Source organism: Saccopteryx bilineata, chromosome 4 (genome assembly GCF_036850765.1).
Source record: "Saccopteryx bilineata isolate mSacBil1 chromosome 4, mSacBil1_pri_phased_curated, whole genome shotgun sequence".
Classification (NCBI taxonomy): domain Eukaryota; kingdom Metazoa; phylum Chordata; class Mammalia; order Chiroptera; family Emballonuridae; genus Saccopteryx; species Saccopteryx bilineata.
In genome coordinates, this window is record NC_089493.1 from 295,353,731 (window position 1) to 295,379,462 (window position 25,732).

The 25,732-nt window shown below is 54.4% G+C and overlaps 1 protein-coding gene across 2 annotated transcripts in view; it reads right to left on the reverse strand.

The window, feature by feature from the left end:
- Window positions 1-25,732, reverse strand: part of PRKCB (protein kinase C beta) — a 318,005-nt gene that overhangs the window by 39,919 nt on the left and 252,354 nt on the right. For both annotated transcript variants that reach the window (XM_066275842.1, XM_066275841.1), the window contains exons 10-12: window positions 20,058-20,231; window positions 3,276-3,367; window positions 1,138-1,200 (exon numbers count right to left, since the gene is read on the reverse strand). In XM_066275842.1, the coding sequence (XP_066131939.1) occupies window positions 1,138-1,200; window positions 3,276-3,367; window positions 20,058-20,231 (329 nt within the window). The remainder of the gene's footprint in view (window positions 1-1,137; window positions 1,201-3,275; window positions 3,368-20,057; window positions 20,232-25,732) is intronic.

Sequence of the window (25,732 nt, forward strand, 5' to 3'; positions counted from 1 at the left end):
ACGCCACCCACCCGCTCCCCACCCAACCTGCCTTGAGGCCCCAGGGCTGACCCCTGTTAGTCCCACGTCCTTCCATTGCTCTACGGGGTCCGGGACACAGAGGTCCCCTTAACTCCTCAGACCCCCTAGTCCCGAGCTGTCTGCAGAATGACGGGCAGCCCGTCCGCCCGGCACACGACGCTGCCCCAGGATGTGGCTCTGTTCCCCACGGCAGTTGTCACTCCCTGACCAACTGCATCTCGACTCGTGGGTCTGTCTCCCAGCACTAGAATATCAGCTCTACAAAGGGAGGAGGCTTTGCCTATTTTTTTTTTTCTCTCACAGCTCTATCCCTACCCCTTAGAACAGTGCTTCGCTCATCATAGCAGGCTTTTGATAAATGTTTGTCAAATCGATGAATAGAATGGACTTCTGTGGCTCGCCATGGCCTTTTCAGTAGACCTCCCACCCACGCCAAGTGCCCTCCGGAAGCCCCTGGCCCCTGCCAGCCTCTCCTGCATGACAGAGCAGCCCAGGCCGACGCTGTCGGTGCTGTCTGCATCCACGTGGTGTGACTGTGCACCTCAGACTTACTGACAAGCCGCGGCCTGGGGCTCGCCCGTCTGCCTGGCATGACACATCAACCGGGATGACTCACACGGCCATGGTCACGCACCAGCTCCTCCCACACCAGGCCTGTCCCGAGCCCCAGACCTAATCCTGCCGTGGAGGGCCAGCTCCTCAGAAACCCATTGCTAAATGGTGGCTGCCTAGCGAAACAACCCAGTTCACTTCCTCACGAACAGGATCTACCCTCCTCTTCACTGGCTCCCCGAGGGTGGGGTCTGGGGTCGGCGGGCGAGCCTCCTCCTCTTAGAGCAAACCGGCTCGGGCCAGAGGTGCCACACTGCCTCCCCCCCCCTCGCCCCCGTCGGTGGGGGTCCAGCGAGATCTCCCCTCAGCGCACAGAGCTGCCCGAGCTCTGCCAGGGGCAGTGGGCGGCGCTGCCTGGGAGAACACATGCCCGAGTTAGCACCGGAGGGTTCCTCCCCCACCGCCGGGTCTAATTTTAAAAGCAGTCAGAGGAAGAGGTAGGGGAGGGGAGGGCGGGGGGGGGGGGGAGAGGAGGGGGCGGGTCGCCCGGCCGGGCTCACCTACCGGTAAATGACACCCTTGCTCTGTAAGAAGAACAGACCGATGGCGATTTCCGCAGCGTAAAACCTGGAATTAAAATAAATAAATAAATAAAATAAAGAACACACAAAAAAACACAAAGTCCATGGAGAAGTTCAAGGACACCATACGCTTTTGGCAGCTCTCAGAATTCAACACAATACGGAGCTGGAGACGGGAAACCGATGTCCCTCCAAGGGTGGTCAGCCACCCACCTCATAGAACAAGGCGTGGGCGTGTGGAGGGAGCGGGTCCGGAGAGCTACGAGGCTGCCCGAGGGCCGGGGGTGGGGGTGGGCAGGGGCTCGGCCACTGTCCAGTGGGAAGGAGGCCAGGGGAGCCGATGGACTAGACAGAGAAGAATTGTTCCAGATGACACCAAGTCCAACTACCTCCCTCCATCATGACCACAAGCACAGCGGCCACCTGTGGGAGGCTGGCCATCGACCGTGGAGGCCACGGTCATGATTTAATAATCATTTGGGGTTGTTATCCGATTTCATCTCAGTAACAATCCTATGGGGTGGGTCCTGCTCTTACCTCCCGCTCCTCCAATGAGGACCCTGAGGCTCAATGACATAAAATAACTCGGCCGTGGCTAAGCGGTAGAGCGTCGGCCTGGCGTGCGGGGGACCTGGGTTTGATTCCCGGCCAGGGCACATAGGAGAAGCGCTCATTTGCTTCTCCACCCCCCCTCCTCCTTCCTCTCTGTCTCTCTCTTCCCCTCCCGCAGCCAAGGCTCCATTGGAGCAAAGATGGCCCGGGCACTGAGGATGGCTCCTTGGCCTCTGCCCCAGGCGCTAGAGTGGCTCTGGTTGTGGCAGAGTGACGCCCTGGAGGGGCAGAGCATCGTCCCCTGGTGGGCAGAGCTTCATCCCTGGTGGGCGTGCCGGGTAGATCCCGGTCGGGCGCATGCGGGAGTCTGTCTATCTCTCCCCGTTTCCAGCTTCAGAAAAATACAAAAAAAATAAAATAACTCGGCCGGGTTACACAACTGGTGAAGGACACAGCGGGTAGGGGAAAGCTCCCCCAGAGCGCCCAGGGTCCGGGGAGAACCAGAAAGCCCAGCCAGTTACACCATGGGGGCTGGGCAGGGCTCTGGGTCACTGGGTCATGTATCCTAATAATGTGAGTGTGTGTGTGTGTGTGTCAGAGAGAGAGAGAGAGAGAATGGATCGGGACCTTCAGACCTGGAATCCATTCGCTGTTAGAAGTTAAAGAACAGAAGCAGCCCTGTTGTCTGGCTGGAATTGTGCTGTGATCTACGCAGGGCAGGATTTGGCAGCCCGGAACTGCAAACCCTGCCAAAATGTGGCGTTCACACCCTTGGCGGAGGGGGGATGGCAGCCCCGGGAGGGACAGGATGGGACCCTGGGGGCTTGCTGCAGGGACCATGAGGTCTTAGCCAATGTCCTGAGCGAGGTGACCACCGCTCATCCTAGGACATGCCACGTTCCTGTTCACCCACAGCAGGGGAGAAACACGAGGACACTATGTTCTTACAAGACCAGACGGCGGCCTTGTGGGCTGAAGGGGACAGAATGGACGCAGCAGGGGAGACAATATTTCTGAAAAGCTGACTCGACTTGGTCTCCCCACAGAGTGCAGCCACCACACGGTCTGGTCCTCAGCCCCAGGAGCAGGACAGGTCAGGGGACAGCGGTGTAGGACACCAAACAGGAGCAGAGGTTTGGGTCAGAGTTCTGCACCTGCCTCCCACCAGCTCTCTGACCTTGAGCCAGTGTCAGAAAACCATTTGGGCCGAGCACAGAGCGAGCCCTCAAGTTGCACTGACAGATGGATCATGAAACAAAAGTCACAGGGGTGGCCCCCAAGGGAGCTAGAGGCCTCTCCTTCCTGAAGAGCCAGGAGCAAGCGCGAGGCAACGAGCAACAGCTGTGGTTTTCCGAGCGCGTGTCAGGAGAGAACGCAGCACCCACACCCGTGAGGCAGAGCGCCCCCCCTCCCTGCAGGCCACACCCTCCCTCACGAACAAAGCGCAAATCCCTATTCGGCTACAAATGCAAAGAAACGAACAACTCCCCACCCCCCACCCCTGACCTCCGGCCGCAGCCACCCTCCTGTGAGTCCCAAGGGAAAAGGCACAGCGAGGTTCCCACTTACACGGCGTGAGGCTCCTTAAACCGGCCAACCTGCTGGATGTGGTACATCAGGTCCCCGCCGTTCACATACTCCATCACAAAGTACAGCCGGTCCTGGGGGAAGACAGCAGATGGCCACGTCAACGCCTGTCGTCACCCGGTCCCCAGCACGGAGCGGGGACGGGCTGGGGTGGATGATCAGAACCGCCAGGACTCCGTGACAGGCCCAGGGGTTCCCCACACACAGCGTCCGTGCCACGGGACAGACGTGGGCGAGAGCGCACAGGTGCTACGTGAATCTTCTTCTCAAGTTTCTATTCGTTTGCACTAAAAAAATATAATGAGCCCATGAGTTCTTTTGGGACCTGATGGGTATTATCATTTAGGAGAAATTTTAGTAAAACATGGGAGATATTAAGTAAATCCTATTAGAGTTAAGAGGCGGCCTACTGAGGCCCTCCACCTGCCCCCCCACCCCCGCCCCCATGATTTTCATGTCCTGCTATTCACAAGCTCGTGTCGTTCCTTCCCAGAAGTGACAGGACCGACTTGTGACACTACCTGACTTCCAAGACTGGGTCATACAAGACAGGACAGTTTCCACTTTGCTCTCTGTGAAGTTCCTGGCTCTGGAGGGAGCCAGCTGCCCAGCCAAGGGGGGCACTCGAGCAGCACCATGGACAGGGACACGCGGCGGAGAGCCGGGACCTCCTGCCAACAGCCAGCGCCAACATCCAGCCACGTGCAGGCGCCATCTTTGGAGGCGGAGCCTCCAGCCCCGTCAGCCCGTCCCATGGCGACAGCCCAGCTGGGAACGGGGCTGCAATTTTTTTTAATTAAATGTATTGAGGTGACGTGGGTTAATAACATCACACAAGTTGGACAACTGTATCATGCATCTTCTGTGTGCTGCATTGTGTGCTCACCCCCCCAGTCTCTTTCCATCAGCACCTGTTTGACCCCCCTCACCCTCTGCACCCCCTCCCTTCCCCGTCGCTCGGCAACCACCATACTGTCGTCTGTGTCTATCAGTTTGTTTTGTTTTTTCATTTGTTGCTTCCTTTTCTTACATCCTATGTGAGCGAACTCATAGGGCTCCTGTCCTTTCCTGTCTGACTTCACTGAGCACGATCAAGACCTAACTATACGTAGGAGACCCAACGTCCACGGAAGAAAACATAGGGAACTGAATTTGTGGGCCTCGGTCTCAGAGAGGATTTTATGAATTTGACCGCAAACACCAAGAAACTAAAAGCAAATATATATATGGGGTTACATCAAGCTACAAAGCTCCCGCCCGCCCAGAGGATATCAACAAAATAAAAAGACCACCCACCAAACGGGGAGAAGAGATTTGCTAACAATACCACCAATAAGGAGCTAATATTCAAAATCTATAAAGAACCCATACAGCTCAACAACAACAACAAAAAAAACCCAAAATGAGCCAATTAAAAAATAGGCAGAGGACCTAAACCGACATGTTCCCAAGTCGAAAGACAACACCGAGACCCCCGAAGCCAGAGCCACCCAGGGAAACCACTACTGACCTTCCAGCTCAGACACTGCGACATCACAAATGTTTACTGCCTTTGTAAGACACTGAGTTTTTAAGTGCTTGATAATAAATAACAGTGACTGTGAACCAGTCAAGTTTGAAAAGCAGTGCTGCTTTTAGGAGTGCACATCTAGAACTAAAGAACTTGGGCCAGAAGAAGAACTCTATATCCCAGAACAGGGGAAATGTTTCAGCCTGTCTTGCAAAGGAGACGTGAACGGCTCCCAGTCACTGTGTTCACCTCGGCTGCCTCAGCCTCATTCCTGCACCGGGACCAGCATGGAGGAGCTGCCCAGAGAGGGGAGCCAAGAGACTTTATCTGGGACCCAGCGCTGCTCCCTGGTCGCTGGGTGTACTCGCAGAAGTGATCAAACCCCTGGGTCTCCGTATTTGGGAAACGGAGATAATAACTGAGCACTGCCCTGGCCAGTTGCAACACTCAGTGGTTAAGAGGGTCGACCTGGCATATGGACGTCTTGGGTTCGATCCCCAGTCAGGGCACACAGGGGACACAACCATTTGCTTCTCTCCTCCTCCCTCTCTCCCTCTCTCTCATCTCCTTCCTCTCCCGTAGCCAGTGACTCGGTTGGTTCGAACATTGTCCCCGGGTGCTGAGCAGAGCTTGGTTGATCTGAGTGGGTCAGCCTCAGGCACTTAAAATAGCTTGGCTGATTGGAGCATCGGCCCCAGGTGGGGGTTGCCAGGTGAATCCCAGTCAGGGTGCATGTGAGAGTCTATCTCACTGTCTCCCTTCCTCTCATTTTTTTTAAAAAAAACAAAACAACAACTCCTGAGCCCCAGTGTAGTTGCTGGATTCAGTGAGACAGACATGTGTTTGGTCCTTGGGCAGCGCCTGCATGAAATCCACCTTCTCACCCTCCATCTAAGGGTGTTTGCTTCTCCTCTTCCCAGAGACTGCCCCTTGGGTCAAAGCACTCTTTTCTATCACGTGATCAACTTGGAAAATAAAAGAAAGGAGCGGAAATGATTAGAGTGCCCTACACAGCACACGAGGTGTCGTTCTGTGAAAGGTGCTTCTAGGTGACACATATTTATGTGTCCATGTGGCTGGGTTGCAATGTAACAACAGGCTTGCTGTCCAAAAGTTGCAAAGAGACTGAGCTGGGCTGTAAGACCAAGAGCAAGGGGAGTGAAGAAGTACATTGTGACATCAGTAAAGCACCTGAAGTCCTTTTCCATTACTCACTAGCTGTGTGACACTGAGCGGTCACCGACCCTCTTGAACCTGCCAGCCGTCTCCTCATCTGTAAGTGGACACTGCTCACCGGCCCCGCAGAGTACGAGATGACACAGGGAATGTGTCTAAGAGGATGTCGGATGTAACCAAATGTTTAAGTCGCCATTTAAAAAACAGCCTCCTAACGGGGCACAGACCGTCACCGTCCACAGAACATCAATGCGAGCATTTGTTCAGTGTGCGCCGAGTTTCTAAGAAGTAAAGTGACCGCCATCGTGAGATCAAGTCACCCTCGTGGAAGCACTTCCTGTGTGACTGAGCTAAGCGCTTTATATCGTTGATCTCACTTATCTTTCTGAACAGCTCGCCGTGACCGGTGTTACCTTCTGCCCCGTCAGGACACGCACGTTGACGCTCAGAAAGAACATGACCCAGGACCCGTGGCACATAAGCGGCAGACCCAGGGTTGAACCCAGGCAGATCGGTTCCAGTGTCTACACTTGGAATCTCTCAGTCCGGGCCTGGTGTGTAAGGTTCTGAGCTAGACACTGTCCAGACGCGTGGGCACGCCCTCCCCTCTCGGGGGGTCCAGACCAGTGGGGGCGAGAGGACGCAGGGGAGAGACTGGCGGGTCTCAGGGAGCAACACAGGAAAATCGATTATTTTTGAAACGCTGGGACTTTCTCAGACCAATACGACTTCACCCCCTCTTGACACCTCTAATGGGAGACTGAACGATCAGTTTTGTTCCCAGATTTAAAAAAAAAAAAAGGGGTCCCGTACAAGTTAGTGATGGAGAGGAGACAGCCAGCCAGCACTGTGGACATCCAGATCCTGCTTCTTTGGGGGTTGGGTGGGGTGGGGTGTTTGATAGAAGTTAAGCCTAAAAATAGCATCTGTCTTTGCTGCCTGTCGAAAAGAATCAACACTCTTGCTTTTAAAAATTATTTTTAAAACGAGCAGATGGACCGACCACCCAGAGAGACACGAGGGAGAGATTGCACTTGCTGGCTTTCTGATTGGGGAGAACTCGACTCCTCAGTCAGAAGTCCAACATGGGGGCTCCGTGTGGGCAATGCCACGCTCCGTGGCCTTTCTCTCCCCCTGAGCGGATGCAGGGAAACCCGAGACCCATCGTCGCTGGGTTTTACACCGAGTCTGACGCTGGCACACCCGGGCTCCAGCTACGAAACGTTACCACCGGCATCTCCCAGTCCTTTCATCATCCGAACAGAGGCTGAACGATGCCCACTCGACGCCAGGCACCACGCCCCTGCCGGGGACGCCGCCGTGAATTATCCCGGATGCGAGGGAGTCCCCAGAGGAGCGGGGAGACCGGCCACGTCCCCCACAGCAACGTTCTCCCACGCGGGACGGGGAGGTCACTGTAGCTGGGCTACGGCTGCACAGGACTTGGCTGGGTCCTGCTGTGTTTATTTAAACGTGTCCCGGGGAAGACAAGAACCAGCGTGCGGGGCCCCTGGCTACAGGGAGACTGTGGCTGAGAGGAGAGGGCAGGTCGGGTGCCCGGACGTACAGAGGGCAGGAAGGAGGAAGGCAGGGCTGACCGGATGACGCCTCATTGGTACAACCGCCCACCCACACTTCACTTTCTCTGGGACCGACTTCATGGTCTTTCTTGCATCTGTCAGCCCCATTTACGGAAATTTACTTCTTTTTAAAGTATTTTTATTAACTTGCTTTCTTTTTTTTTCTTTTTTTGTGACAGAGACAGAGAGAGAGAGAGAGAGGAACAGATAGGGACAGACAGACAGGAATGGAGAGAGATGAGAAGCATCAATTCTTCATTGTAGCACCTTAGTTGTTCATTGATTGCTCTCTCATATGTGCCTTGACCATGGGCCTTCAGCAGACCGAGTGACTCCTTGCTCAAGCCAGTGACCTTGGGCTCAAGCTGGTGAGCTTTGCTCAAACCAGATGAGCCCGTGCTCAAGCTGGCGACCTCGGGGTCTCGAACCTGGGTCCTCCACATCCCAGTCCGACGCTCTATCCACTCACTGCCTGGTCAGGCTCTTTTTCGTTTTGTTTTTTTTTCTTAATGTAAACACAAATATTGACAAGTTCTAAAAGTGAAAATGTTCTAGAGAAGTCATAAATAGAAGTCTGTTGTTTCCGTAGGATGTGAACACACGGCTGGAGCCCTCTGCTCCTGGCTCCGTCCAGCCTGGCTTTGGCACATCGATCCCCAAAAGGACTTGTTATTATTATTATTATTACTATTATTTTACTAATGTTGTTTGTCTGTGGCCCATCGACTTCATCTCCCACTCAAAAGTAAGGAGAGTTTTCACTTTGGAAAATGCTGTCAGAGAGGGATCTCGAGCCAACGGGGAGCGGAGAAGTGAATTCTAGAACTTTCATTGAGCATTTGTTTTTGCAAGTCATGCCTGAGGTGTCAAAGGGGCAACACTGATGAGTAAGATGCAGGCTTTGCCCTCAGAATTTTGGTTAAAAAAAAAGTAAATAAATTATATATATATATATATATTATACACAATGAACTCAAGTCATGATATGAAATAGAACGGGTTAAAGACACTACCTGAGACACAGGGAGCTTCCTGGGGCTCCGGCCAGTGAAACTTTTGGCTCACTCCCCGCCTCTGAACCTCACATAATGTCCACAGCACCCTGGAATCAGACTGACACCCCCTCTTCCTAGAAAGTTACTTCAAGGTCTCAAAGGACCTTTCTTACAGTCGCATGCAGCAGCTCTTGTTTAGGACCTGTGTGTCGTATCTCACGAAGATCAGAAAGTATCTGATGAGTATTTAGGACCTGTGTGTCGTATCTCACGAAGATCAGAAAGTATCTGATGAGTATTTAGGACCTGTGTGTCGTATCTCACGAAGATCAGAAAGTATCTGATGAGTATTTAGGACCTGTGTGTCGTATCTCACGAAGATCAGAAAGTATCTGATGAGTATCAAGGCGTCTGTCTCTCCCCCACCTGCCCACTTTTCTAAAGGGGACCTGTCACAAGTTCAGAACCTCAGCTCTCATCCCTCTGGGCTGACGGGTGTGGACTTCCACGGCTATCCTTCCTCCCTCCCTCGGGAGCGCCAGGCTGCTCCGGCCGGCTACAGGACCTTCCCACGCGGGTGTGGACTTCCACGGCTACCCTCCCCCCTCCCTCGGGAGCGCCAGGCTGCTCCGGCCGGCTACAGGACCTTCCCACGCGGGTGTGGACTTCCACGGCTACCCTCCCCCCTCCCTCGGGAGCGCCAGGCTGCTCCGGCCGGCTACAGGTCCTTCCCACGCGGGTGTGGACTTCCACGGCTATCCCCCCCCTCGGGAGCGCCAGGCTGCTCCAGCCAGCTACAGGACCTTCCCACGCGGGTGTGGACTTCCACGGCTATCCCCCCCCCTCCCTCGGGAGCGCCAGGCTGCTCCAGCCGGCTACAGGACCTTCCCACGCGGGTGTGGACTTCCATGGCTATCCCCCCCCTCCCTCGGGAGTGCCAGGCTGCTCCAGCCGGCTACAGGACCTTCCCACGCGGGCGTTCCCCCAGCTGCCGGCCGTTGCACGCTCAGGACGGCACGCTCACCAGCCTTCTCTTCCAACCAGCCGCCTGCCGAGATCTCAGCGTTCCTGCCCTGGGGTCATCGCCACTGCTGTGACTCCTCCTGACACGTTGTCCTCCGCGGCCCAAGCACAACCTGACTGGCTGCTTTTAAATCTCCTTTCTTCTTTCTCTCTCTCACGTTCAATCAGCAAACAAATACAATTCGTGTCCGTCCGTCACTGCCTGGTGCGTAAAGCTTGGGACAGAATTTCCCGAATTTGGAGCGTGAGTGTGAGGACGGCCTGATTTAAAACACGGACGGCGGCGTGGTTGAGTGCGGAGTTCACACGGGAGCCCAGGATGGGGCAGGGAATCCAGATGGTCATCCTTCCTCCAAGACAGCGGAGAGCGGGCTGGGACAGCACTGCCCATGCAACTGCCAGGGGACACCTGCCACTCTAAGACGCCGCGGACAGAGAAAATGAACCACGGGCAACTCGGAGAGCAGGCGCCATGCTCTGAGGTGGGTGGCCACACGTCTGTACCGACTGAACGATCTTTAATGACCTCCCATGCGGGCCGGTGAATTAACCCTCTATGTAAGCTGTTCCTCTTACCGCTCAGATCCACCTGTTTCTCTCAGAAAGCTGTGCAGTGCGGCGGTTAATGTGAGCGAGTCCTGGGTTCAAGTCCCAGCAACCCTGTTTACTCTCCCTGAGAACTTGCATCAGAAACTTGAACTTCCTCTGCCTCCCCGAAGGAGGTGGCAAGGACTTTCTCCTTCATACGGGTGCTGCAAAGACACGTCAGATGATGCACGTCAAACCCAGGCACACCCCTTTCTTTCCTCTGTGGCCCACAGCCTCAGCATCACTATCAGAACTGGTGCCCCTGGAACTTGCTTCAGCTTTCAAAGCCTTGACCTTCCACACAGAGAGCAAGGTTCTCAAGAAGCTCATCTCTCTTCTTTAGAATTCCATGGACCTTTGATTACTGAACGCATGTGCAAGGGCCACCAATAAGAAAGCAGAGAGGGCCCTGGCCGGTTGGCTCAGCGGTAGAGCGTCAGTCCGGCGTGTGAAAGTCCTGGGTTCGATTCCTAGTCAGGGCACACAGGAGAAGCACTCATCTACTTCACCCTTCCCCCCCTCCTTCCTCTCTGTCTCTCTCTTCCCCTCTTGCAGCCAAGGCTCCACTGGAGCAAAGTTGGCCCGGGTGCTGAGGATGGCTCCATGGTCTCTGCCTCAGGTGCTAGAATGGCTCTGGTTGCAACAGAGCGACTCTTCAGATGGGCAGAGCATCGCCCCCTGGTGGGCATGCCGGGTGGATCCCAGTTGGGCGCATGCGGGAGGCTGTCTGTCTGCCTCCCTGCTTCTCACTTAAGAAAAATACCAAAAAAATAAAAATAAAGAAAGCAGTGAGAACGGGGCTGTGTCTCCTGCCCACCCCAGATCTATATGCCTTGGTTGCATTCTTGGGTACTTTCTTGCATCCAAGACCCCCGAGTGGTGCTCGCTGCCGAAGGCGCTGACCCCGCGAAGCCCTCCCGGCCTCCTGTCCCCCTCCTTCCCTCTCCGAGTGCCGTGTCGGCCCTGCTGCAGCGGGCGACGTCCCGATCCAACTCAGTCTCCTCGGACTCAATGGCGCCTCCCGCCTGCTACGAGAAGCAATGACTCCTTCCCTGTGGCTACGGCCCTTCCGGAAGGTTCCTGCCGCGTCAGCAGTGGCCAGCTACCAGCGGACGGTGGCAGGAAGAAGACATCTGACCTGCACGGCAGTGACCAGATTCTCTTTCTTCTGAGAGTGTCTCAGAAGCCCGGGAATCCGGCAGCTAAGGCGAGCTGCCCAGGGCTAAGGAAAGCCATGTCACCATGACCGGAGAGACACACAGACCAGGGGGCAGCAATGGAGATCTATTCCAGAAAACTCCGGAGTTACAGATTCTAGTTCTTCCTGAGGCTCAGGTGTGTCTTTGCCTTTGGGTTGGTTCCTTCCAACAAAACCCTTTTTTACCAAAAAAAAAAATCCAGGAGAAAGTCTGGAGGAGGGTGTGTTCTGCTTCTGGCCACCCGCCCGTCACCGACGGAGGCTGTTGCCAGGGCCGTCCCCAGCAGCGCCCACACAGCAGCCCGTATCCTTGGAAACCTCTGCCCACCCCAGCCCACCCTGAGTCGCCGGGACTTTCTCGGACACTCTCAACAGACGGGCCCTCGAGGGGGCCAGCTCAACAAAGGGCCACCCTCCTCTCCCCCGACACCACCGGTCTGTCCCCTCCGGCAGGCAGGGTGGCCATCCCTCCCAGCATGCCTTGCAGCTGAGTTCTCGCTGGGCCACGGCTGCCAATTTGGGAAGTAACTGCTGTCGTCCTTCAATGACTCATACAATCTAATTCTTTTTTCTTTCTTTCTTTCCTTTTTTTTTTTTTTTTTTCCCAAGAAGTGCATATGTTCGATTGAAAAGAAAACATTTAAAATAGATGTTTTTGCCAAGGAGAGTCAACCGGCTGTGCCCACTGGCAGTTGGGACGTTGCGTGAACGTGCCGGGCCGACCACGGCCCCGGGGAGAGCGTCATCCCGGGGTGTGCCCACGTGCCAGGCAAGGGGCTCTCTGGCCGGGCTCTGATACCGCCGGTAAACCCCCCCCCCCCAGTTAGCGTGACTTGTCTTTTCTAACCCCCACTTATTAAACCCACTTGACGAATGATGGAGCCGGTATCCAGAGCGATTAGGTGACTTCCTGGAGGTCACTCACCCAGCCAGGTGTCACACAGAACCAGAACAATTCCCCGAAGCCTCCCTCACCCAAGACCAGCTCATTGAATGACCAATCCTCTCAAAACCCAAAGCTGCATCGACCCGGGTACTAACGTCGGCCGGCTCACGGCACACTCAACACGGGAAAGTGTTCTGCGGTAGACACGTGTGGAAACCAGGGCATTCACCCGCGGTCCCCTCCCTGGATCAAATCGATGTTTTCGTGGGTCTGTGTCTCTCTCTTTTTGATTCTCTCGCATATGCACGTTCGATTTTAACACATTTAGGATCATCTCTCAAACAGAACTTAATATCCTACATCTCCTGTTAAAAGTGCGCCGTGCGTCTATTTTTCAGAGGTGTTTTCATCCCATGGTCTAAGAATACATCTGGTGTTAACTCTGCTTTTCCAAACAAGTTTTTTTAGAAATTAAATCTGCATCATTCTACGAACGACAAATGTTGTTTTCTCTATCGGTAGGTTCTTGTGTTCCCTTCTATCGACTCTGACTGACTACCTTGAAGATTTTTTTTTTTTATCCTACAGAGGATCTTTTTATCTTTCGAATTCTAAGTCTCCGGCAAGACACACGTTATGAAATTTGCCACATTATTCCAGATTTGTCCAGTGTTTTTCAAGGTAGCTGATTCATAAAGAGATTCTGGGTCACAAAATACAAAATGACAATCCACTCAGACTACAGTAACCTCTTCGCTGCTCCGGAGACACGGGACCCGTGCTCCCCGCCTGGGGCGCCGACACGCGGTCCTCCCGCTGTGGCGGGCACTGCGGTGGCCCCAGATGCTCAGAGGCGTCGCTGCCCTACTTGCTCTGCTCTCTGCTCAAATGTCACCCTTACCAGAAAGACCTTCCCTGATCATCCTATCAAAAAATAGCATCTCCCCGTCCCAACCCGTCCATCTCCGTTCGTTTTATTTAGTTTCGTTCTTGTTGTTGTTGTTGCCCTCTCTGTCTCCCCTGTTAGGACAGGGGCTTTCTCTCGTTTTGTCCACGGATGGACCCCTCAAAAGGAGGCGGCTGGGTCCTGGCACATTTCTGTCAACAGAAAGACTCGCTGACGGAGTCAATAAGCGTTAGCGTTCTCTGGATACTGGCGGTGACAACCAGAGTTCTAGGGACACCGGCTGTAGAGATACTGCCTCTTTCAGCCCGGCTGCCTCCTCGGGGGACCCCACCTGGGACGCAGAGAATGTGCAGTTCTGGAAGGTGAGGGTGACCCGGATGACGGCCTTCACAGGCCTTTCCCAAACAAGGGGTGTCCCCTCCCTGCTCCCCCGAGCTACACTAACAGTGGTTGCTCAACACGGGCGGCGCTCCCTACATTTCACAGTCTCTCCCCCACAGATCTTTCTGGCACGACCGTATCCTCATGGGGTAAGGAGGGGACTCCTTCACGGCGGAAAGCACGCTGGCAGGGGCCCTGGGGACACCTGTCACTTAGCGATCGTGTCACTTAGCCCGAGCCTCTTCATCTCTCTGAGGGTCCAATTTCCTCTGTGCAGAAATGCGAACGGTCATCGCCGTGTGTAGTCTTCTTGTAAAAAATCAGGTGGGATGGTGAAGGTAAAAGTAGTTTATAAACTAGAGAAAGGAAGGTGGAGTTCAGGCAGAGCCCGGGTGGCACGATGTCTCTGGGTTTGGGGTCCTCACGTCTCACGCAGCCCAGGCCAGGGCCGCCACCACCTGTGTGACGCGCAGGAGGCCCCGAGCGGTCTCTGTCACCGGAGGACAGTGGCAGGGCCCACCCGGGAGCGGTGTCGGGAGGCCAGCAGGAGGCTCCGTGGGCAGAGCTCTGCCCCTGCTCCGCACGCCGGGACACCGCTGGGCTGGCTGTGCCTCTGCTGTGGTTTCTACACCACCGGGAAGGCCGTCGTGGTGGCCACTCAACGTCCAGGCGGAAGCGTGCGGCTCCGAGTTCGGTGGGCCTGAGACCCTGCGCCGTGTTGAGGAAAAACGACCCAACACCCCCAGACCTTCAGTCTTTCCACCTGCAAAGCAGGGGTGACAGACCGTCCCCCTCGGATGCCATTATTTTGGGGGAGCCCAGAAAGAAACAATGTTTTTGAAGGCCCACAGGATGGCAGACACTCAGACGGGCAGTCAGCTGCCCTGAGAGATGGGAACACTGAGGGGTGCAGCACCACCCACCTGCCTTCACGAGCAGGTGGGACATGAGCATGCCCCCCCCCCCGAGAGCTCGGGCCCCGACTGAGCCCGGAGATGGCAGGCTGGTCCTGGGGCGCCTGCCCACGAATGCCAGGGGGTGCCTACGGGGTGACTCACACTCAGCACCGTCACAAACCTTCTAGTCGAGGCTACTGTAAAGCCTCTTGGGAGCCTGGCTTGCTGGGTTCAAATCCTGGCCCTGAAATACCAGCAGTGTGGCCTCAGTCTCCTCATCTGTGGAATGGGGATGATGACAAGCCCGTCCGAGGCCTGGCATACGGCTGCTGATCGTGAGTCCTGTGCCTCACAAGTAGCAGGTGTATGTCTTCCAAACCAATTTATATGCAGCTCAGCTATACAGACTTAGCCAAAACAGAACGGCGCCCGCCCCTGGGTGAGGGGGGCACGGAAGGGGCATCGGCTCCTCCCTCTCCTATTGCCAGTTCCCTCTCCACCCCGGACAGCACAGCCCCTGGACACAGGGTGACTGCACGGCGGACCCTCCCCATGAGAAAGCACCGTGTCCCACCCAACCCCCGCTGGTCTGCAGCCTGCGCATCAGCCCCAGCACGGGCTCCGTCCCCACGCAAGACGTCCCCACGGCTGCACTCGCACGTCTGGGCTCTCCCCGGAGCGTGACAGCTCCCCGAGGGGGACCCGCGCTCACGCCGCAGTTTCCACGGGAACCCAAGCCCCCCTGCCTCCTTCCGGGCGGCTCAGTGGTCGAGGGGTCTCCTCCCGTTTCACTGATCGTGGGCAACACAGTCGGTTACAAACGAAGAGACGGAATGTCCACACATAGGCGTCACGGAGGACTCCATCCTCCCATCTCAACGCAGCTAACGGAAACGGAACACAGGCTCCCCGCGAGCCCCGCCCCCACCTCGAGAACCAGACCCCTCTGTCTGCGCCCCGGGCGGAGACCGCCCTCCGCCTGCCACGGCCGCTGAGTCCACTCGGGGACCGGCGATGGGAAAGGAGAAGGCTGGGCGGAGGGGTCTCGAGGTGGGAGGGTCCGGTCCAGTCCTGTCTCGGCCCCCCCACGGGAACGCCTCAAGGCCTTGGCCGCCCAGACGGGGGCGAGAACACCCTCTCCCGTCCTTGCCAAGTCCCCGCACGACGCGAGTCCCTGCTGGTCACGCCGTATTTTCCTTCGCCTCGACGCTCTGACTCAGAAACTTAATTTTATTGTAAAAGCACACTTGGCCCTGGCCGGTTGGCTCAGTGGTAGAGCATCGGCCTGGCGTGCAGGAGTCCCGGGTTCGATTCCCGGCCGGGGCACACAGGAGAAGCGCCCATCTGCTTCTCCACCCCTCCCCCCCTCCTTCCTCTCTGTCTCTCTCTTCCCCTCCCACAGCCGAGGCTCCATTGGAGCAAAGATGGCCCGGGAGCTGGGGATGGCTCTGTGGCCTCTGCCTCAGGCGCTGGAGTGGCTCTGGTTTGCAACAGAGCAACGCCCCAGAGGGGCGGAACATCACCCCCTGGTGGGCGTGCCGGGTGGATCCCAGTCGGGCACATGCGGGAGTCTGTCTAGACTGCCTCCCTGTTTCCAGCTTCGGAAAAATGAAAAAAAAAAAAATTAAAATGAAAAAAAAAAATAAAAGCACACTTTAGCCACCTTTGGAGCATAATATTGAAGCAATTCATGGAAACCAGTAAATAATGGGAAAAGATCAGGCATGTGTTCTAGCCTGAACCGGGAGCTACACGAGAGAATCTCATGCTGTGTCATCCAAGGACTCAAACTAATAAACAGAAACGGGCCTAGAGCTCGGGCCTCGACCCCCTCCCAGCGTTAATGAACGAATGGACGCAGCCCCCCAGCATCAGGGCTGCCAACCTCACACAGAGGGAGGAAGCCAGACACGGCTGGCCTGCAGAGGAAAGAACACCCAGCGACCTGCAGTCTTTGCCAAGGACACCAAACCGGAGTCTGACCAAGTCTCTGGGTCCAGCCCCCGGTCTGCAGGAAGCTCGGGGGGCCGAGGATGCACGTGGAGGGGCCCCGGCACCCTGCGATCGGCGAAACCCAGGCTGTGAGGCCAGGCAAGGGGTCAACAGCCTGGACCGCAGGCAGGCAGGGAGCAGGGCCAATCAGAGAAAAGGAGGGATGGGATGGAGCACGTGGTCACTCCAGGAAACCAAGTATAGAACACGTCTGATTTTCTTTTCTTTTTTTATAGGAACAGACAGACAGGAATGGAGAGAGATGAGAAGCATCAATCATCAGTTTTTCATTGCGACACCTTAGTTGTTCACTGATTGCTTTCTCCTATGTGCCTTGACCACGGGCCTTCAGCAGACCGAGTAACCCCTTGCTCAAGCCAGCGACCTTGGGTCCAAGCTGGTGGGCTTTTGCTCAAACCAGATGAGCCTGCGCTCAAGCTGGCGACCTTGGTGTCTCGAACCTGGGTCCTCCGCATCCCAGTCCGACGCTCTATCCACTGCGCCACCGCCTGGTCAGGCCACGTCCGATTTCTAAAGACAGAAGAGATCCGACCACAGCGATACACGAGAAGGACACGCAAGGCGGTCAAGCGACCCCCTGGGGAAGATGGGGTGAGATCGCTGAGACACTTCGCGAGGGGCTGCCAGGTTCTCCTGCTCAGCCTGGGCGGTGGCCTGAGGAACTTAACCTTATTCCTCATTCCTAACGTCGATGATTCAGCATCTATTTGGTGTGGTTCTCTGTATTTTTTTAATAGTGTTTTAAAATTAAGACTTTGTACACTGCTGTCATAAATTGAAGAAAAAAATTTCACAAAAATTAGGGGATATTTCATAGCTTCATATTCATTTTGAAATATCCCCTAATTTTTGTGAGCAGTATATATATATAACATGCCTGGCCAGTGGTGCTGCAGTGGATAGAACATCAGCCTGGGACGCTGAAGACCCAAGTTCAAGCTCTGAGGTTGCCGACTTGAGCGCGGGCTCACCGGCTCGAGAGCGCATCACTGGCTTGAGTGTGCGATCATACCCATGACCCTGTGGTCACTGGCTTGAGTGTGCGATCATACCCATGACCCTGTGGTCATTGGCTTGAGTGTGCGATCATACCCATGACCCTGTGGTCACTGGCTTGAGTGTGCGATCATACCCATGACCCTGTGGTCACTGGCTTGAGTGTGCGATCATACCCATGACCCTGTGGTCACTGGCTTGAGTGTGCGATCATACCCATGACCCTGTGGTCACTGGCTTGAGTGTGCGATCATACCCATGACCCTGTGGTCATTGGCTTGAGTGTGCGATCATACCCATGACCCTGTGGTCATTGGCTTGAGTGTGCGATCATACCCATGACCCTGTGGTCATTGGCTTGAGCTCAATGTCAATGGCTTGAAGCCCAAGGTGACTGGTTTGAAGCCCAAGATGGCTGATTGAGGAAGGGGTCACTGGCTTGGCTGGAGCCCCCCCATCCCATCAAGGCACGTATGAGAACCAATCAATGAACAACTAAACTGCAGCCACTACGAGTTGGAGCTTCTCATCTCTCTCCCTTCCAGTTTGTCTGTCTGTCTATCTCTGACTCTTTCTCTTGCCATATATATATATATATATATATATATATATATATATATGACATAAAAGCAAAACAATGACTTAGAAACTGCTGTTTGCCAAAGCTCGGGACCTAAAGCTGGTATTCTCTCTGTTAAAAAGGTGTTAGGAAAATGCTGTGGGTAGGGTAGCACCAAACAGAAGCCTCCTCCTGAGGTCCTCAGAGAAACGTCAAGTGAACTAACTGCGAAGGGGAGCATCACCAAGCTCCCCCCCAGATCGCCTCCATATTTCCTGGAAGCACCTTGCCCAGCGGCACCGGCTGCTCACGTCGCCAAACAGGACCCCAGCTCCTACCCCTGCCGCAATGGAGCGAGGGATGTTCTTGTAGCTCCTTGTCACCCAGCAGACCCCAACAAGAGGCTGGGGGACCAGTCCCCACGGGGAGTACTGTACACATCTGCATAAAACATTTCCTCCCCGGAGCCCCTGTGGCCAGGAGGCTCCCCGGGATCGGGAGAAGCCGGCTTTTGGCAGAAAATCCTCCCGTCACCCAAACGCAGACACCGTGTGGCCATCAGGCTACAATCTGCAGACCCACCCCCTCTCCAGGTCCTGTGGTCACATGGTCACAGCCCCTGTTGCATTATTATTTTTTTTAATTATTATTCTGTTCTATGACCACAACTTCTCAAGAACAGCAACGAGCTCACGCAGCTCCACACGACAGGACTTGGGCGAGGCCCAGGCTGAGGCTTGTGGAATAAACCACTAACAGCCATCAAACACCAGCTGGCGCGTGTTGTGTTAACGTCTTGCTCACCTGTAAGCTCATTTCCTCCTCGCAACAACGTAGCCTGTAGCGACTATTACCTCATCCATTTCTACAGATGAAACCAAAACGGTAGCCCAAAGAGGTTGTATCATCTGCCCAAGGTCATTCATCCAGTCTGTGACGGAACCAGATTTGAACCCAGGTCTCTATGACCTCAGAATGTATCAAAAGACCGTTCAGAACCTAGAAAAGCAGCTCCAGCTCCGCCCCTTTTCCGCAGGGCAGCTCCGTGCCTGCCGTGCAGTCTGCACCGAGGAGACCTCCCCGCATCCAGGTCAGGGTCTCCAGAGGCTGGTGAGCTCAGCCTGGCCTCACAGAGCACAGGAGGTGGTGACGGTGGACAGAAGGGGAAGCCTCCGTCTCAAACCACGCGTCACATCGCGCACGGGGGTCGGACTCCAAGATCAGCCCGGAGGGGGAGAGCTGGATGGAGTCAAAACCATCTTGGAAACTCCCTTAAAGCATCTTTAAGTCACAGGGCCACCAGTCCTCTGAAGTCCCACCGGCAAGGATTAACTTTGTCCTCTTTGCAATAGGGGCTCTGGCCTCCCCACCTCCTTCAGTATGGAGGCCGACATCTGACTTCAAAAGGGACAAGGCTAAGAGGTTTGGCTAAGAGGTTTTTAAAGGGACGTCCCTTGTTCTCACAGCATCACAGTCAGTCAGCTGGAGTCACAGTCACAGTCAGCTGGAGTCACAGTCAACAGCAGAGAGTGCACAAACGTCCCCTTCTCGGGAGCCCCAGCTCTGAGCTCACTAGCCCCTGCCTCGGACCCCGTGCCCCCTGCCCGAGCTGGGCTCCAAGGGCTGTGTTCTCGGGCAATCCCTCCTCCAAGGAGGTCCGTGCTCCCTGCAGAAGGCACTGGAGCATTTAGCCAATGGGCCGCCCGGGACCACGGACAGGAATGACGTGGGGACCTCTGCCCCATCTGCTGTGACATCTCATATCGTGAGACCCAAGTCTCGAGTTCCTGTCCCCGGCTCACCTCTGGTCGTCAGCGGAAGGCCCTGCTCTGCAGGTTATAAAACCAACTGCCCGAGCCCCTTCATCTCTCTGTTGAAAGAGCAGCTTCCCAGCGGCCACCTCGGAAGTTCTCAGCGGCCTCTCCCGGGCCCCAGCTCTCCCTGCCGCTATAATGGGAAGGACCCGGGTGTCTCTTTCTCAGATCACTCTGGCCGAGGCCCCGGTGAAGCCGGGAGGGGGAGGTGGAAGGGGAGGACGGGGCCCCGGCTGAGTTACCATGGTCTGGAAGCAGGAGTGCAGCTGGGTGAGGAACGGCGGCTTCCCGGGCAGGGCCAGCACCCGCTTCTCCACCATGGTGCACTCCACGTCGTCGTCCTGGATCACCACGTCCTTCTTCAGGATCTTGACGGCGTACAGCTCGTCCGTGCCCTTCCGCTCCGACAGCATGACCTGGGCGGGGGAGGGGAGAGGGCCGCGGGTCAGGGCGGTGGTGGTCGGCAGGGGTCCCGGGGCGGGGCGGGGGGCGGGGGGAGCCAGGGCAGCTCACGTGCCCCGTGCCCCCCCACCCCGCAGAGCCTCTCCAGGCCTCCTCTGCACACACGCCTCCCGCTGACGCTAAAACGAGAGAGGACATTTTCCAGAGACCTCGCACGGGTCAGCGCTGGACCCCAATCAAGAGAGGCGGTTCCAGGGGCAACGACTGAGGATGGATCCCTTTGGGGAGAGGAATCCACGCCCAGCAACCCAACTGGAATACAGACCCCCCACGAGGGCAAGTTCCTCTGCCCGTTCTGTTCCCTGGAGTAACCTAAGACCCTGGAACACCACCGGGCACACAGGAGATGTTCAATAAATATTTGTCGAAGGAGCTTATTCCTGGGGCTCTTGTTCCCGTATTCATTCAACTGTTTAATATTCGCTAGGAGCCCGGTGAGCACTGGGGATGCAGCAATGAACAAGCAGGAACACTCTCGACTCTGCACTGCAGAGAGGAAGAAAGACTTCAGGCAGAATGACGGGGGTGCTGAATGTCTTACTTCCACCTCCTCTCCGATGGTCCTGGGGTCCCCTCTGTGCAGCTGTGGTCACAGTCGGGGCAGGATAGTCAGTGGGGCTCACGACACATCACTCTTTCCACTGGCTGTGGCTAGGCCAGAGGGGACCCTGACCAGCAGGTACCATTCCTCTTGGGAAGAACCTTCTGATTGGCCAGTGGACCCACTTGGCCACAGCTGATTGGTAGATAACTGGCCTAAGCTGAGCCAATCAGACCCTCTCCCTAAGAACTGGCAATTCGGATAGTCCCAAGTTGTCAGTCCCGAGGCCCTGAGCAGAGGACACACACACACACACACACACACACACACACACACACAGGTCCGCCTATGGCTTGTTTTTTGCCACACACAGCGCAGAATGGAACAGAGGTGCGAGGACAGAACGGAGGTCCGAGAATGAGCAGAGACCCTGCTGTCCAGTCTCTCAGGCTCGGCTGTTCCCCATTAGAAAGCTCCCTGTCCCTCCAATAAAACCATCACTGATATCGAAGTGAAATTGGTTTGAGTGGATTTATGTTCCTAGAAACAGCCCATAAGACAAAAATGACAGCTTGCGTAGCTCAAACCCTTAAAATAAACATACTGCTTAAAGAATAATCATAAAAATAGTATAAAATTTTATCAAGGTCACCCCAATAAATCCAATGAAAAAAATAAAATCAATGAAAAATTCAGGAAGCCAAATATCATGAGGTAACTTAACAAACAAGGCACATTCCGTGCTCAACCCGGCAGCAGAAACCCTACACGCAGGGCAGACTCCTCGCTCTATAGGAAGGGCAGTGCCTCCTGCCTGGGTCGGAACCGCTGGGGGCGCTGGTTTGGGATACAGACACAGACCCCACGGCCCCCTCTCATTGAGAAGCAGCGCTGCGCCTGACCTGTGGTGGCGCAGTGGATAAAGCGTCGACCTGGAAATGCTGAGGTTGCCGGTTCGAAACCCTGGGCTTGCCTGGTCAAGGCACATATGGGAGTTGATGCTTCCAGCTCCTCCCCCCTATCTCTCTCTCCTCTCTGTCTCTCTCTGTCTCTCTCTCCTCTCTAAAATGAATAAATAAATAAAGAATTAAAAAAAAAAAATGAGAAGCAGCGCTGGGCGGCCGCCCAGGAGCCAGCCTTCTAACAGTCTCCTCCCTCCTCTCAAGTGATTCGACAATCACTGAACGTGGAGTTGGGAGGAACTCCGAGGTGCTGTCAGAACTGATCCGTTTACTCCGGTGCTTGGGAGCTGTAAGTTGAACCATCCTCCTAATGATTTCTCAGCAGTCATTCATGGGGTGAGAAGGGAATTTTCCTTTGCCCCTTAATAGTCTAATCAGGCTTTCTTTTTTATGTTTAAATTAGAGTTGACATACAGTATCATTTCAGTTTCTGGTATAGCACCTAGTGACTCAACATTTCTATACCTTACGACGTGACCCCCAGTGAGTCCAGTGCCCAGAGGTCTGCGTACAGAGTCATTAGGAAATTACTATCTTCCCTATGCCGCACTGGACATTCCCGTGACTTCTGTATTTTATAACGGGAAGCCTGGATCTCTTATTCCCCCTTCAACTTTCTCAAAGAAGTTGCCACACACACACACACACACACACACACACACACACACACGGGATATGACTCAGCTATAAAAAGAATAGAAGTTAGTCGTCTGTGGCAGCACAGATGGACCTAGAGGGAGTCGGGCTGAGTGACAGAGAAAGCTCTCCTTTTCGACAGGAACCTCCCTGCCCTTCCTGGACAGCTGCCCAAGAGCTTCCCCGGATCAGAGAGGAACCGATATTCCGTGGTGGTCTTAAAACATGCCTGTAGATACTTTTCTGAGGCCCTTCCCCTTGAACCTGGGCGGGGCTTTGTGATGGGCTCAGTGAACAGAACACAGTGCAAGTGACCCCCTACACACACACACACACACACACACACACACACACACACGACTTCGAAGGCAATAGCTTCTGTCAGTTTCCCTTGGGACACCTGCCTTTGCAGGCCTGAGGTCACCAGGCTAGGAGGCCACAGAACGAGACCACATGGAGAGGCCCTGAGACCGCGTGGAGAGCTCGGTGCCTGGACGGCTCCAGGTGCTCCAACCGCAGCTGCCCCAGGTCCAGCCCCTGCAGGAGGGACCTGAACCACACCATCCGCCAGCAGGCACCCCAGTTTTCTGACCCACAGGGACGAGGAGAGATGACAGGCGACAGTGAGTGGTTTCAATGTCTGAGTTAGGGGGGTGATCTGTGAGTGCGGCAACAAACATCTAAGGTCATCCTGATGCCACCCAACACTGTCAGCTGTGACCCCTGTCACCTTGGTTTGTTTAATTCTTGGGTTTGGTTTTGTACTTTTTTTTTTCTTCAATTAATTTAAAAAAAAAAAAAAAAACTTCAATTGAGTGAGACACCAGAGAAAGAACTCACTCTGTCTTCTAAATGTGTCACCTTTCCGGGTCTTTCCATGCTGTGAAAGGCTGACCGATTAACCCATTCATTCAGCCAACACTGACCGGTGTCTGGGGTGAGCCAGGCACCGACCGGCATGGGGGAGGCAGGATGACAAGGTCCCTGTGTTCATGGAGCTCACAGACCAGCCCAAATCATTACCTGCTTCAACTGCGACGAAACCCCTGAGTGAGAAGTGTGTGGTGTTCTCTGAGTGTTTAAACTGCAGGACTCAGTGGGTCAGTAAAAGACGTGATGGTTGCTTGACCAGGCGGTGGCACCGTGGATAGAGCGTCAGCCTGGGACGCTGAGGACCCAGGTTCGAAACCCCGAGGTCAGTGGCTTGAGCCCAAGGTCACTGGCTTGAGCAAGGGGTCACTCGCTCTGCTGGAGCCCCCCGGTCAAGGCACATGTGAGAAAGTAATCAATGAACAACTAAGGTGTCACTTCTCATCTCTCTCCTTCCCGTCTGTCCATCCTTGTCTATCCATCTCTCTCTCTCTCACTTAAAAAAAATAGGTTGACATACAGAAAGAACTCAACACACTGTTCGTCCTGGTTGGTGAATACTTCACCTCCTGAGTTTTCTCCTAACTTTTAACTTTCACCCATTAAAGACACCCTACCATGTTCTAGGACATCTTTTTTTTTTTTTCCTCCAACTTTGTAAAGTAATTTCTATCTAAGTTATCTTAAAGACCCTAAGTTTAATTCTCCAAAGTGTACTATTCCCATTCCAACTCTGGATCACATTTTCTAGGCATATAGATATCCACACACATAGATGCAGTTATATTGTATTTATCCGGTGGTCCCACTGATCGAGTATGAAGTCATGCAGTTTGGGGAATCAAATGCACTGGTCTCCAGAAGCAATCCAATCAGCAGCCCAGAAGTGGTTTCTGGCTTCAAAGAGCTCGTTCTGGAGCAGGATTGGGCAGACTGGCTATCGAAAGTAACTCAGGAAAAACCGAAATGCCATAGAATGGGGAAAAAAGACATTAGCTGGGGGTTCCTAGGGTGATCTGGGTAGGGCTGAGCACTTGCATGGATACAGTCTGGAAGGTGGCTAGACAAAAATCAGAGCCACCTGCCACGGCATTCGGAGGATACAAATTGGTTATTTCATGATTTTATTACATAAGGTTTTCCCGCACTTAGAATAAAAGCTCTTTACATGGTTACATATTGTATATCCTAGCTATATGACATTCTGGGAAAGGCACAGCCGTGGAGCCAGTGAAAAGATCAGCAGTTGCTAGGGGTTCGGGGGGGGGGGGGCGGAGGCATGAAGAGGCAGAGCTCAGAGCTCGGAGGGGTTTCAGGGCAGTGAACACACTCTCTATGACACTGGATACATGTCATTCTATATCTGTCCCGACCCACAGAATGTTGACCCACAGATCAACAGCGAACCTGAAGGTCAACTGTGGGCTCTGGGTGATCGCGATGAGTCAGGGTAGGTGGACGGATTGTAAAACATGGACCACTCTGGGGGGGGGGGGGTGTTGACAAGAGAGGAAGCGCGGATCTGTGTGATTTGATAAACTGAGTCTTCAGATCAGCGGTCAGGCTGACAGGTGTTCCTCGGAGTTCAATCTTTTTAAGCGGTGCCAAGATGAACTCACCCCTTCGATGTAATCCGGTTGACTCTCTGCCCACTAGCAGCAGAGAAAGCCCACGGAAGTCCGAAACAGAGTTTAGGAGGGACGCCCTTTTTAGCCTAGTCATCGCTGGCTCTTGGGGACTTGCTCCCGGGAAGCAAATGTCACTACAGCCTGGGGAGAAATGACTCAGAGGACTATGGGGAAGAAGGAGGAGAGGCAGAAAGAGAGAGTTACGCTGAAACGCCTAGCCCCTGTGTTTTAAATAAAGACGGCGAGCTGGATTCAATAAGAAACGTTTCACTGTTTGGGAAATGCAAAAACAACGGTACTCTTTCAAAATTCCGGGCTGTTATCACTTCTAAATATTCATATCACAGAACTGATAAGCACAGAAGTAATAGGTATCAATTCCAGTTATCGACCTGTTCTTTTCAGCTAAAATCAATGTCGCTGCACGTGCTGACTCAATTTCCTTTGAATCATATGTTATATAACACAAAACTAGATGGTTCAAATAAAAGCAGGTTTGACTTTTTTTTTTTTTTTTTGACAGTTCCCAGAAAAACAGACCAATAATTGATGCCTTTTTCCAACAGAAAATGCAATGAAGTTCTTAAGGACCCGTCATTCATTTCAACGAGGCTGTGCCAACAAAGCCGGTTTCCCTGCAGTCTGGTCCCCCGTGATTGGTGGGTGCCGCTCCGGACTCCGAGTGCCACGGGGGTCGTGCGGCCCCCAGGGGCCAGACTGCCTGGGTTTGAACCCGTATCCGCTGCTGCACAACCATTAGTTCCCACCTCTCTAGGCGTCCAGCTCCTCCTCCATAATGTGGAGGTAATCACGGCACC